This window comes from Natrix helvetica, assembly GCF_964273705.1.
Source record: "Natrix helvetica genome assembly, chromosome: 4".
In the NCBI taxonomy this organism is placed as follows: Eukaryota; Metazoa; Chordata; class Lepidosauria; order Squamata; family Natricidae; genus Natrix; species Natrix helvetica.
Genome location: NC_138550.1, coordinates 110,060,952 through 110,076,445, shown reverse-complemented (window position 1 = coordinate 110,076,445; position 15,494 = coordinate 110,060,952). Strand labels below are relative to the sequence as shown.

Sequence of the window (15,494 nt, the reverse complement as noted above, 5' to 3'; positions counted from 1 at the left end):
AGAATTTCATTCTCCAAACTGCAGAAACAAAACAAACCATATTCTGATATTACTAATATGCCAGAGGTCTAATCATTGATATTATTATCTACACAAATATATGAAAATGCAGCTATCACTTCTTTAGCTGTTGTTGGCTTTCATATGCATTGGCTTCTTCACAAGAACCTAGATTGTTGTAATATATCGGCAGTAATATAGCATCGTCAGTAATATAGAATCAGCAGATCCAAACAGTGGGGTCTTTTGGAATTGACAGATGGAAAATGTGTCACTACCATTATTACTCTCTATGCCTACCAGATAGTGTTGACTCCTGGCAACTGCCTCGGCAAGTCCCTGAAGTTTTCTTGACAATATTTCAGAAGTGATTTGCTACTGTTTCTTTTAGGACGACGAGAGAGTGATTGACCAAAGGACACCCAACTGACTTTTTGCCCAAGATGGAATTAAAACTAGTCTCCCAATTTCTAGCCTGATGCCTTAACCATTACACCAAATAGCTCCACTACCCTACACCACTACACCAAACGTATGCCAATCTAGACCTGACCCAGTCCTTCATATATTCTAATGGTATACCTATCATCGATGTAATTGAATCCATCTTGACGGGTTCTTGGTGCTCTCTGAGCTTGGTTGTTTTCTTGCAGATGTTTCCAAACTATGTAACATCATTTGGGTAATGAAACATCTGCAAGAAAGCAACCAAGTTCAGAGAGCATCAAGGAGCCCTCATTTCAACTCTGAGCTACAAATATTCCCCTTTATTGAAGCTGTCCTTTTCTCATCTTTCTTTCCATCTTTCCCAGCATTGTAACCTTCTCTAGAGACCCAGTTTTCACATAATGTGCCCAAAGTGGCATAATTTGAGGCTGATCATGTGTGTGTGTAGTGATTTGTGTGTCGATCTGCTGAATGATCCATTGGTTTCTTTTCTTGGCTGTCAATGGTATTCTCCATAGCAGAGTTAAGTTCCACATTTAATTTAAATTTAATTTAATTAGCACTTCTAGACCGCCCCCTCTCCCAAAGGGACTCGGGGCGGTGTACAGTCCATATCAAAAACATCATACATAATAACAATTAAAAATTATTAAATGGATAAATACATAAATAAGAGGAGGATAAAATAGACAGAACTGTAATTGCTAAATAAATAATTTAAAATATACAAAATTTAAAACCCCAGTGTCCAATAAAATTAAGTCCCCTAAGAAACCAGTAGGAAATATATATGCCAGGAGGTAGACGTTAAGAATTATGCCAGACCAGCCAGTCGGAACAGGTGTGTCTTCAGTTTCTGCCGGAAGGAGTGGAAGTCAGTGGTGGTTCTAATGTCGGGGGGGGAGGTCATTCCAGAGGGTTGGGCCCATCACAGAGAAGGCCCTACTCCTTGGTGTCGCCCGTTGGCATTGCCTAGTGGACGGCACCAGGAGAAGCCCCTCCCTGTGAGAGCGAATTGGCCGCAGGGATGTATGTGGGAGGATGCGATCCCGCAGGTAACTAGGCCCTATACCATGGAGCGCTTTAAAGATGGTGGTCAAAACCTTGAAACGCACCCGAAAGACCACAGGTAGCCAGTGCAGCTCGCACAGGAGCGGTGTTACGTGGGAGTACCTAGTACTCCCCATGACTGCCCGCGCGGCTGCGTTCTGGACTAGCTGCAGTCTTCGTGCACGTCCCAAGGGAAGCCCCATGTAGAGAGCATTACAGTAGTCCAGGCGAGACGTCACCAGTGCATGAGTGACCGTGCGTAGGGCATCCCGGTCCAGAAGGGGGCGCAATTGGCGCACCAGGCGGACCTGGTGGAACGCCCCCCTAGCCACGGCTGCCACATGGTCATCCATTGACAGCCAGGCATCTAGGAGGACGCCCAAATTGCGCGCCCGTTCCACAGGGGGCAGTTGTTCGCTCCCTATGGCCAGCGTTGGAGTCAGCTGACTGAACCGAGGTGCCAGTAGCCACAGCCACTCAGTCTTGGAGGGGTTGAGTTTGAGTCCGTTGTCCCCCATCCAGACCCCGACGGCTTCCAAACACCGGGACATCACTTCGACAGCCTCGCTGGGGTGATTTGGGGTTGAAACGTACAGCTGAGTAGCATCAGCGTACAGATGGTATTCAACCCCAAAACCACGGATGATCTCTCCCAGCGGCTTCACATATGTGTTGAACAGGAGGGGCGAGAGGACCGACCCCTGTGGCACCCCACAAGTGAGTGACCTCAGGGTCGACCTCTGCCCCCGTCAACACACATTGCGACCGGTCGGAGAGGTAGGAGCCGAACCACCGTAAAACGGTGCCTCCGACTCCCATCTGGACTGGCGTGGGTCTAGATATTCGGATTCGTCAAGGTGTCGTGGAAATTGCTGTGCCACCACATTCTCAACAACCTTCGCTAAAAAGGGAAGGTTGGAGACTGGACGATAATTAGCCAGCTCCATTGGGTCCAGTGAAGGCCTCTTGAGCAAGGGCCTCACCACCGCCTCTTTCAAGGCAGTTGGTAGGAAGCCCTCACCCAATGAGGCGTTCACCAGGCCCAGAAGCCAGCCTCGTGTCACCTCCCAGGATGCCAGTACCAGCCAGGAGGGACACGGGTCCATTGAACATGTGGTGGGTCGCAGCCGTCCACGCAACCTGTCCAAATCCTCGGGGGCAACAGAGTCAAACTCCTCCCAGAATGGTCTCACAAGACTCACTGTTGACGGCTTGTCCGGCCCACTGGAGGGGGCCCATCCGCTCCGGATCTGAGCGACTTTATTCTGCAGATATTCTCCAAACTCCTCTGCTCTACCCTGCAAGGGTGCCCCCCGCGTCCCCTGTGACAGGAGAGAGCGGGTCACCCTAAACAGGGCAGCAGGGCGGTTATCCGCGGACGCAATAAGAGTGGCACAGTGTCTACGTTTGGCCGCTCTCAATGCCACAAGGTAGGTCCGTAAATAGGCTCTTACCTGTGTTCGGTCAGACTCGGAGCGTGAGGATCTCCACCTGCTCTCTAGACGTCTCCTATGGCGCTTCATCACCCTCAGCTCCTCGGTATACCAAGGAGCTCGTGTGGATCGCTGCCGTAGGAGAGGTCGCAAAGGCGCAACCCGGTCCAAGGCCCCAGCCACCTCCGTATTCCAGGCGGCCACTAGGTCCTCCGACCGAGCGCGGGTCAGGGCTACAGGTAGTGGCCCAAGTTCCGTCTGGAACCTATCCGGTTCCATCAGGTGCTTGGGGCGGTACCAGCTTGGACAGGCTGGCTCCGCCTCCTCGCGGTGGGGGGTAGCGGAAGGGAAGTCGAGCCGGAGACATGAGTGATCTGACCATGACAGGGGAGTAATGACTAAGTCCCCTATTCCCAGATCACTCGTCCACTGTTCAGATACAAAAATAAGGTCCAGTGTGTGACCACCCTCGTGTGTGGGGCCCTGAATTAATTGGGTCAGGCCCATGGCTGTCATGGAAGCCATGAACTCCCGAGCCACCTCAGATGCTGCTCCCGTCGACGGCAGGTTGAAGTCCCCCATGACCAAAAGCCTGGGGATCTCAACCGCCGTCTCTGAGATCAGCTCGAGGAGCTCAGGCAGGGCCGCTGATGTATAGCGAGGAGCCAAGTATACAATCAGCAGGCCCAACTACCTCCCTGGGCCCCATTTCACACCTAGGGACTCACAACCGGGTATCTGAGGAACAGTGAACTCTCTCGGTTCCAGACCATCCCGTATAACTACCGCCACCCCACCACCCTTACCCAGGGCCCGAGGCTGATGGAATGCATGGAAACCCGGTGGGCACATTTCCACGAGGGGTAAACCACCCTCGTGGCCCAACCAGGTCTCCGTTATCCCTGCAAGATCCAGCTCCCCCTCCGAGATCAGCTCGCTAATGAGGGGGGCCTTGTTGGTTATGGACCTTGCATTGCAAAGCATCAGCCGCAGGCCCTGGCTCTGTAGTTCCTGACCACCTAGGCTGCGGGGGTTGGTACAAATGACCGGGCGTAGCCAACAGCCACGGTCTCCCAACCGACCTTGTGATCTCCTCCTGTCCTCGCATCCCCCCCTCCCCGCGACCGATGTAATAAAACAACCCTCTACCGGAATAATTTGTTCCCTTTCCCCCCCCACCCCGCTCACTTCCCTCCTGGACTCACCTGTTCGACTGGTGCTGGCTTCCCTCCCGGCCTGGTTAACCCACCCCCCCTCCCTGGAACCCCCTAAAAACAATGTAAAACATTTGACTAAAAATCCCCTCAGCTTCCGTTTCTTCCACCTCTCGGGGTTCACAAACCCGTCATCAAGGCAGGCCCTTGTAAGAGCCAAGGGCCATACCTGCGAGAGAGGGGCCTCCCGCAGGCGGAGCAGGTCTAACCTTGAATAAATTGATAGAATATTAAAGCCCAATTGGGTAAGGGTGCTGGTAGTAAAAGTCAATAGCCGGTGCTGGTAGTAAAAGTCAATAGCCGGAGGGCTAAGGTCTTAATGGTAGTACTTGGAAAGAAGGCGGGGGGGGGGGGAAATGTTCAAATATTCCCAAATAGTGGAGCAAGGCAGAGATGTCATAAAAATGGGAGACAGTCTAAGGTGGTTGAGGATAGATATAATCACAGATGTGGGATCCTTAGTGGGTGGGGGGGGCATTCTGAGCCCAGCTGTTTTTAATCTAGGCAGTCAGTCAGGCCCATCCATAGCCCTGAAACGGGCCTCCAGTGGCCTCTGAAGTTCTAGGCCATCCCCAGCCGTTATTTTAGTTCCTCTCCTCACTTCTGGTTCCCCAACACATTCATCTTGGTCCCCATCCGGCGCCTCAGTGATCATTGCAATTTGGGTAAAGCTCTCAAAAATTATAGGAACATTCTCCAGGTTCCCGGGAGCATGGGAGCAGCCAGGCTACGGCCAAATGTCATAGAGAGGAGTCCCTGGCTGCAGCTCTTTCCACACCTCCGACGCTGCAGCCATCTCCCTTTGCCGTTCCCGACTGTCTCCCTGATCTGCTCACCTCTCCGGAGCCTCCAGTGCCTCGTTGTCTTCTCTGGTGTCGTAGGGTGGCTCTGGTACCTCCGGTGCCACCTTGTTCTCTTTAGTGCCATTCTCTTGCTTTTTCCCATTTTTTTGCATTTTTTTCGCAACGCACATCTTATTGCATCTATCTTTCTGAGTGTATTAACTTATTTCTCTAGAAGTTATTGAGATATAAATGTTTTTGTAAGCAAACTCTGTCCACTGCCAGGAGTTCGGTTCTGACCAGCTCAAGGTAAGTAAAATGACCCAGGCTGGTTTTGTTGGGGGGGGGGGGGGGCAGGAGGCTAACTCTGTAAACTGCTTAGAGAAGGCTATAAAGCACTGTAAAGCGGTATATAAGTCTAAGTGCTATTGCTATTGATAATTTTATATGTGCTACTATTACGAACCCCATTTTTATAATTAATATGCTACCTATTACAGTAAAAATAAATGTGCATGTTCTAATGTTGTGTATCCTATGTGGACATTTGGGGAGTGGGGAAGGATTGAAAATAATCTTAGAATTATATGAATGTTGGCAAAGTGGTGGCCAGCAGACTATTAGTGTTTACTATAGTTTGCTATTATTCACCTTTTGCCTTGAAAAGTACCGTATATGTAATGCCTAACATGGCAATGTGTCTTTTTTCAACAGGAAAGTAGAAAACGTTCTCAAATCTCGTGCATCTTTACATTTAATGACAAATTTACTGCTGCAGATTTTCTCATGCAGTACTGTTGCCATAAGCAGTAAGGATTTCCCCCCCTGCAAACTTGCTTGGGAAGCAGCCTAGAACAAAAGATCATGGATATCACTTCTGCATCATCAGCACCCTTTCAAATATGAAATAGAACAGAAATATACCTTTGGGACAGTTGCAAAGACGCAAAATGAGTGTTACAGAAGCTATCATAGATCTACAGAAACATTTCCTCTGATTATACCAATATGTTACTATTGATTAATTAAGATTATGTAATCAAGAACAAATAACCTGTTCTTATCCTCTCTTTTTTTTTGTTACATTTCTAATCTGCCAACAACCAAAATTGTACAGGAATTACAAAGTAGTTTAAAAGAACAAAAATAATGGCATAATGCATCTTTTTTATTTTTCTCAATGGAATTATGGGTGAAAGATTGATCTTTTTTTAAAAAAAAACTGTTCTCTGATGTGTTTGATGTATTCTAAGACCTATAAATGCAAAACCACATCCACTTATCAAATACCTAAGGGATTCTGCACATGAATTAGTATGACAGAAATATATCAATAAGAGAATCCCAAGACAGATGTGAATAAAAATGAATGAGTTTGTATCCCGCAAGCAGTTAATCCAATAATCCTAAACAAATATCAGCTTTGGAAATACAAATCAAAACAAAGTAAAGCAGTTATTTAAATACCCAGCATGCAATAACAAGCCTAAGAAGTAAATGCATAAAAAAGCTAGATATAAACAATGATATCTGTAATCTAGCTCCAGATGCACATGGGATAATTCCAATAATCATTGCACTTAGAAATATTAACAGTTTCACATTCCATTCCCACATAAAAAGTAGCACAGGATTATTCCTAAACCACATATGAGTTGTTTTCTGCAATATAATCCAAATTATATATTTTTTAATTTCCTGAATTTCAGCTGTTTCCCAGGTTCACTATCAACATTCTTTTGAGAATTCCAACAACTGCGACTGCAGTATTATTCAGAAACTTATACTAAAAAAGGTCACTTTTTTCTACTATCCAATTTTTTTCTAACCATCCAAACCAAAAACATATGTGCATTTTCTGTCTCAGAAAAAGTCTATACAGCTAGTCCTTGATTTATGATTATTCATTCAGTGACCATTCAAAATTACCATGCTGTTGAAAAAAAATGGACTTACGAAATGTGCCTAAAGTTATGGCAGTTGCAGTGTCCCTGTGGTCATGTGATCAAAATTTGGATGTTTGGCAGCCCACTCAGACTTAAGACCGCACTTCAATTTCCCACACGTACATCTGTGTCCCCACCCATCAATGTCCTTTTGGCCTCCTGCTTCCCTGTCTTGCAGAGAAGCAAGAAGCCTCAGAACTGCACAAGCTCTGGGGCTGCTTGCTATAAACTGTTCTATATGGGCTGCTCTAAGAAATGTTCAGAAGCTTCAAGTTGTCCAGTATGGGTAGTTTTTAATGTTCCATAACACACCCATATAATACCACTGTTCTGCAAGCTGCATTGGCTTCCAGTGCACCAGATGCAATTCATGGTGTTGGTTTTCATCTGTAGAACCCTACATGGCACAGGGCCAGGTAATTTACAGGACTGCCGGTCTCCAATGGTTTCTGCTTACCCAACCAAAACCGACAGGATGGGCATATTCCAAGTCTATTAATCAATGCCAACTTCAGGGAACCCAAGAGTAGTGTCTTCTCTGTTGTAATGTCAGTCCTAGAAATCTGCTAAAGGAACCTAGTTGTTCCTTCAAACATTTGGAACAGGCTGTTAAGATTGGTTTGTGGTTGTTGCTTTGTTTACTGACTGTACAAAGCAATAATTTTTTGGACATGTTATACTGATTATAGTTAAACTGTTTTAATTAACTAAGTTAGTCTACTATTTTCTGGTTTTAATTATTTATTTACTGCCTACACTACAGCAAAATGTATGGCTATAGGAACATATTTAAATAAAAACCAATCAATTCATTAATTAATACAAACAGAAGGTTCAATGCTAGAGAATTATTTTTATTCAGAGGAACATGACCAGGACCCAAAGTGATTAACTATTAAAAAAAATTGGATACAAATGTTGAATGAATTGCTGTTCCTCCTAACTTCTACAGGGGATTCCAAAATGCAAAAGAAATACCATAGCATCCTCATTGCAGACACAAAGAAGAGAACGACACTGCTATTCGTCTGATTTCTTACATTAGCTAAAACAGTTCTAAGTTGAATTTTTTAAAAAGTATAAAATGCAGAAGATGGGAATATAGTTATATATTTTCTTTTAAAAATACTCTGCAAGCTACTTATATCTTGACTCATCTGTTTACAAACAGAATGTATGCACACACACAAAGGCAGAATATGAGTTTATGTTCATGCAATTTCCTAGAAATTATTCCTCCCACCTTCCTCCTCATGTGACACACATTGTTTTTGTTTTCAAAGGCAAACCGTACATTGTTGTCATTCATATCAATGAAGCCAAATGCAAACACAGATGGTTTCCACCAGTGAATAGAACTGAATTTAATAGTGTGCCATCTGAGGCTACATACTTACAGATTCCAAGAGGAGAAAACCAAGATAAAAAGAAATCTGATTATTTCAGATGAATCAAAGTGATCAGCTTAAAGCACAGTTTATTCTGTCTGGCCCTCTGTCTGCAGAACTACAAAATTGATTCAGCTCTGAGCAACATATGCCCTCAAACCATTTCTTTGTGTAGTTTGGAGAAAATAGCATTCCATGCCATTAAAAGTAGAAACTTGCTAATAAATTTTTTAAACATTTCACCAATGGGCCAATTTCCCCTAAAATGTGGAAAACTGAATAAGCTATATTATTCCTCTAATATTTCAAATGTATGACATAATACCTTTTTTAAAAGAAAATTATAAAAGTGAAAGGTATGCTATATATCATGTCATGCCTGCTATTATTATCAAAGTAATAATCTGCTTCTGTAAATTTTTTACAAAGGAACAGGAGACAATTCAGAAATGTACGGGGTCAGTAGTCAAATTCCTATTGTGGAAGAGAGGCATATCACACTTGCTTCCATTCTTTCACACACGATGAAAGACATGGTTTCTTTAGGAAATGCATATGCTTACAACATGCTCGTACGATAATCAGTGAAAACACACAAATCAAACTATGCAATTTAACTATGGACAGTCTGGTTTGGGTTGTCAAAAGGAATGATTGCCCATTGTAACTACACCAATCAGACCAAACTCCTATTATTATTTTGCTTTGCAGAAACTGAAAAACCATCATACGAACTACTGCATCAAGTAGACCAGGGGTGTCAAACTCAATTTTCCTGAGGACCGCATCAGGATTGTGTTTGACCTTGGGGGGCCAGGGTGAGTGTTACCAGGGTGGGCATGGCCAGTTCGGCATCACTTGTGATGCGGGCACCTGTGGTGGCCCAAGTGCTCTGCAAACGAAAAGAGGCTCCCAAACTGTTTTCGGCTGCCATGGCTTCCTGCAACCCTCTGCCAGTGAAAATGGAACTTGAGAGGGCTGACCGCGGCCCATGTGAGCTCCGTTTTTGGCTATGATTGCATCCTGCAACCTTCTGCCAACAAAAACAGAGGGCGGGCATTCCATTTTTGCTGGCAGAGGCACAGTGGGCCGGTATTTTGCTGTTTCCAGGACACCCCCACGGGCCAGATCTAAGCACACATGGGATGGATACAGGTCCTGGGCCTTGAGTTTGACACCCCTGAAATAGACCTATGTAAATTGAGATTTATTTAGTCCAACAAAGCAACACAAGCCACGAAGGCACAGTTGCTTGTTTTATCAATGCAAAGAAACCACCTGAATTAAGCCACTCAAGACAGCCAATGATACATATCATGGATGCCCAGTGTTTGGCATGTGTTCAGGGTACCACATGCTTCCTTTGGCTTTCTTCCATATTGTGAATTCTGAAGAGAAGCTGAGAAGAGGTCCAATGCAGAGTGGGGAGAGAAAACTTTGTCATTCCTCTTAGAAGTGAAAGGATCGTGTTGTTGCATGAAACAGATTCAAAAGGATTCAAGATTCAGTTGATTAAAGGAAGCACGCTTTCAAAGTTTCTCTCAGCCCTACTGTCAGATATCACCCATTGGAATAGTAACTACAGGGTATGAGTGCTCAAAGGGGCAACTTTTTTTTAAAAAAATGGAGAAAACAACAAGCTTTTAGGGATTCCAATGTTTCCCATGGATGGGAAAGCAAAAAGCAAAAAAAATCAAATTATTGGAGATAATTGGGAAAAATAAAGTATCTTGTTTAAATCTACATCTGCAGTAACTAACACTGTAATTATTTGCTATTGTAGATGTAGGTGTACCATATACAGAATATGGAATAAGTTGAAGCTTCTCATCTACATGCACTCCTGTGAATTCCTTTATTTGCTAATTCTCTTAAAATGATGGGAATTAAAGTCCAACCCACCTGTGAAATATCACAGCGATTATGACTTCCTATATTATATCCAATGAGATTGGTCAGGACTACTTCATAATGCACTGAAACTAAGTTTCCTAATTCTGAATTTATTTACAAGTCGATCTTATTGGGAGCCATTTCCAGAACATTTTATATTTTGAGCATTAATGCCAGACACATAAATTATTTAAACTAAAGCTAATCTGGGCACACAATACTGCCAATGTACAGGAATATCTGGCATTCAGAAATCTGGTTGACATTACATATCCTTATTTCACATCAGAGAGAGACCAAGAGAGAGAGGGAGAGAGGGAATGAGGGATGCACAAAGGGAAAGAGGGGAAGGCACCAAAAGGAAACCTAGTCCCACCTTGTGTACAAAGCCAGTTGGGTGGATATTGGTTTAGTTAGTCCCACTCAGTCTTAGAAAGAAGGCAATAGCAAATGATTCTGAAAATCTTGCCCAGGTAACTGAAGGACTTAGTCCAGAAAGGGAGGGATGGAAAGAGAGGTAGAAACATGATAATGAAATATAACATGAAAATGAAATAATGAAATATAGATACATAATCTATACTTCATAGTGGTAGATGAAAAAACACCTAGTGATTGTCAAAATTATAGCTAAAATAAGCCTGATAACACATAGTTCTTCCATGGAAAAGCAACAAATCAAAATTTATAACAATAGCATACATTGTCAAAAGTATTTTTCTACCGACAAAACAATAACATATACTATTCATATATAATTACATACTATTCATACATATTCATCTAACCACACCATTTCATGGTAAGTAACGCTGTACAAAGAAGTAATAAACAATAAGCCAAATATATTAAATGAAATATAAACAAATTTAGTTACACCATTACTATTCATTTTATTTCTCCATACATTTCTATCCTAGCAACGATTCTTGCTTCTACCACTCTATTTACCAGTACATACATACTTTTTCTTCTTTAAACCTCTCAACTCTCACATTTTTGAGGATGCCATCAAGTCCAATTAGCTATGATTTCTCCATCTTTTATTTCTCACAATCCTTTCATTTCTCTATCATACGTTTGTTTGGAAATTCTGCCATCATTCTCTCTCTGCATATGACTAAACTATCTGAACATATGCATTTCTGATATTCTGATAATGTCTGATATTGATATTCCTTATACACTTGGCTATAATATTCACTAATATTCCTTATACACTTAGCTATAAATACATTTATTCCTTGTTCAATGTTGAACCAGTAACTAAGCATTTCATATACTAAACTATTAAGTAACACAACTACTCCCAGAAGCAAAGAAATTTTAATGCTTCTTAACATGCATCTGGAGCCTTACCATTTTCAATGTTCTCATAGCATTTAGAACTTTCTTCTTTATTTATTTTTTATTAAACATTCTTTTTGTTACAGTTCCAGGAAGCAATGTACCATTATTGTTCCCTAATAAAATACTCCTTTTTAGAGTTAATTTCAGTTTCATCTTAAATTATTTCACCACTTTTATTCTTGATTCCATTCACTCTACTGGATGCTCCTTACTTAGTTCTTTCACCAAATTCCAAAACAAATTTCCTTCTATCAATATTGCTCTGCATTTTCATTGCTGCTTTAAATTTTGGTTCTGGTTTACTTTGACTGCATTCTTTGGAAGTACATTTTTCTTTCTATACACATTGTGCAATATATTTCCTTGTCATTTTTGCACCCATCGTTTTTCTATGTTCTTTTTTTCCTCATTCATAGTCTTGTCCACTTCATCTTCCAGCAGACTGTTGTGACAGTCTGTAACTTTTCTTTTATTCTTTTCCAAGTAACTTCTACATGCTTTTTCCTTATGTCTACTCCCAGTTATTGTGATATTAATCTATTTTCCTTTGTTCCTTGCAGATTTACACTTTCTCTTCTTGCAGTCTTATTTTATTCTAGATTCTTTAACATCTTTTCTTCTCTTAGATATCAAATTTGTACAAACATTATTCTGTTAGAACCTCTTGTCCTGGTATACTTTTAGTCTTTTATCATAAACTAAAATATACCATGCTTTTCAAAGCAATCCTTTTTCATGTGTAGGTTTAAGGTCATCAGGCTTAAGGTTTAACCATGTACTCCAAAGACACTTTTTCTTAAAGCCAATATACACCAAATAATCAGACATTCATTATTGGGTGTCAAAATAGCCTAGTCATTTTTTTAAAAATGATGCATTCTTTTCTCATTCAATTCAGCTAACAAAAAAGCACTTTTTCCCTTGGTTCAAATTCATTCAGAATGTTGTACATTTCTCTTCCTCTCCGCATAATTCATCCTTGGTTCCTGCCCCCCTCCCCCAATTTTTCATTATAACAATTCACTGGAATTTAACATGAAAGTATCACCAACCTACGGATTCTACCTTCACTCTCATCCACAATAATTATAGCCATTCATATTCTCTGACATATCTTTTAGCACTTTTATTCATGGTTAAACCTCTACCTTCACTTCTCTGCTTGTATTTATTAACTCCATCTTTATTCAGCTCTGTTGCACCTCTTCTTTTTCTTAGTTTCACAGGAAACATACTTTTTTTAAAAAAATCAGTAATTTACTGCTGTCTACCCTCTTCTGTGGCATTGATGAAATTGAAGCTTTCAAATGTATGCCTTCTAATAAGACAGAAAAGGTATATACTAGATTATCAATCTTAATGATACCCAAGCTGTATACATTAGGGAATATCAGTCATTTTGGCTACAACTGGAATGAAAATCCAGCCTTACCCCTTATAAATAAATCTATTCTACACAAGCTACAATCTTTATTCTAGATACTACCTTGGAAGCCAGCATATTGATGCTCGCAGTTCTCCAACTAGGAGATATATATGGAGGATATTGACATACATCCAGAATGTAGCACTACTCACTCCATGTAATAAATCTTTTAGAAATTTCTGATAGTTCCTACAAGTTACTGCGAAGTTTCATCACAAACCTGACTGCAGATACTCGTTTTGCTTTCAGAAATAAAATCAGACAATTTGATGAAAGACAGAATTGAAAGGCAGCAATTAAGATGATTTCACAGAACTGCTTAATTGAAAGCATCCTATGCTTTGGATCTTGGATTCCTCTAGCAAAACCATTTGCAGGTTTTAAAAGACAGAAAAAAATTACGACAGTAGTTTTTTGTTTGTAATAAAAGACAATTTTCAAACGAGAGAAGAACAGCAGGAGCTGAAATCCATTTTTTTCCTTGGTAGAATGTACAACATTTCTTGAGATGATGTTAAAACATATTTCCACTTCTAATGAGGGGAATATTACTTACTGAAAATACATTCATATAATTAATTGCACTTATAACTTCTTAGCTGACTGTGATGTTGACAAGATCGACATATACAAAATGAATATGTTATGACGAGGACTAATACATAGTGAACATTTCAATTATTTTCCTTCTGCATGATCATAATTCTCCCAGCATAAATATATAAATATATTGCACTCCATCAATGATTACTACCCAGATAAAATCATAGTACAGTTAAACTTGCTTCAATGGTCCATGGCTTAACAGGTATAGGATTCATGTTTTTCATGGGCTCCCAATCCCACTAAAAGATAGTTAAAATGACAGTCTGCTTGTTAAATGGACATTTTACTGCAAATGATGCTTTTTATACCAATTATGTAAATTACTTACATTTGTATTTAATGGACAACTGGAATTAATGGATATCCCTCTATCTCAATGGTTCATTAAATCAGAATGCTACTTTGGCTTCTGTTTTGCTTTTTTTTATATAAAAAAAATTCCACTAGCCAGGTCCTCTCTTAGGTTACTGCAACAGTCTAGATAATTATCTCAATTTATACTACTTGCCCAGAATTTGCAACTACCATTGGAAATTTCTACTGTCATGATTCAGCCTGGCACAATTCCAAATCCAAAATCTTCCCTTATTCTAGAATTGGCACCACTTAGCCAGTGTAGATACTTTAGTGCAGAGAAGAATGAAGCCAACTACAATAAAATAAAATAAAGTAAAATAAAATAAGCCACCTCCATGCTGCAGGAGAGAATCACAGCCTATATATGCCTGTGCTACAGGGATTAAGTGTGAAGCTTTTTCCTCTTGTCTTTTCAAGTTAACAGTTCTTTGGCTGTTGTCTTCAAGGTCATAAAAAAACCAGATTTGTTGACATAATGATCATTACCAGCCTGAGAAATTTTGGACCCAGCTTTATTTCTAACATCTGTGCATCCAGGATTTCAACATTGTTAGAAACGCTGCCGTTATAAAATCACTTCCTGGATTGGGATCACAACAACATTTCCTTTATTATGCTTCATTAGGCATCATAATTGCAGGTTTAAAAAAAAGACTTTTAATGTAATGAAAGCTTTGGCTCCTATTTTTGTATTTTTATTTTGCTTTATTGCTTTATTTATTTTTTGTATGTATATATATGTGTGTGTATGTATGTATGTATGTATGTATGTATGTATGTATCACCATGAGTGGGATGATTTATAAATATATCAGTTAATTAAATAAAATAAATAATTATTTAAAAAGAGCCAGTTAAAATCACTCAGTATAAATGCAAAGTGCAGATTAAAAGAAGTATCTATTTTCTGAGAGGGAAAAGAGCATTTTCATTTCCATTACCAATACATTAAAATTTTGGCATTTTAATTTTACTATATTGTTACATAACTTTATAATATTTCTAAAGTCTATCATTATAAATACTAACATATTTTCCTCAAAAATTATTGAAAATTTTACTTACCACGTGTGAAATTGTACTGTGCAGAAAATCCTACAGATTCAAGTTCGCCATCAGCAAAAAATTTAATCCACAAGAATCTGCCACTGGATTTTATTTTAGGTGGATTTTGCTGTCCACAGAAACGACCAATTATTGGAGAAAATCCAAAAGGTCCATCTCGCACTTCAATATGATCAAATTTACACTCCCAAGAAGGCTCTATGGAATATTTCTCATCAAAGTGCAACTCAATACATTGTCTTGGGGCAGCTGAAAAATAAAACAAAGTATTTCCATAATTTTATACACTGAAATGTATTTGTTTCCAAACCAAATGTTTTTAAACGTATGTACCGCAGTATTTTATGGGTCTCGAGGTTTTGTTCAGGCTAAGTAACTTACTCTACTCAGAGCTATTATTACTAAGCATAAACAGAACATATTTCAATAATAATATCAGTGGTTTTCCTACTAAGCTTACTTAAAAAAAAAACTTTGATTCTACATTATAGGATAAGTAAAATTGGGAACAGTATGGCCTAGTTGCTAAAAAAAATG

At 40.4% G+C, this 15,494-nt stretch overlaps 1 protein-coding gene across 1 annotated transcript in view; it reads right to left on the bottom strand.

Moving 5' to 3' along the window:
- The window catches only part of NETO1 (neuropilin and tolloid like 1), a 108,873-nt gene that overhangs the window by 70,032 nt on the left and 23,347 nt on the right, over nucleotides 1–15,494 (bottom strand). Inside the window, exon 4 of the mRNA XM_081953093.1 lies at nucleotides 14,958–15,206. Within this exon, the coding sequence (XP_081809219.1) occupies nucleotides 14,958–15,206 (249 nt within the window). The remainder of the gene's footprint in view (nucleotides 1–14,957; nucleotides 15,207–15,494) is intronic.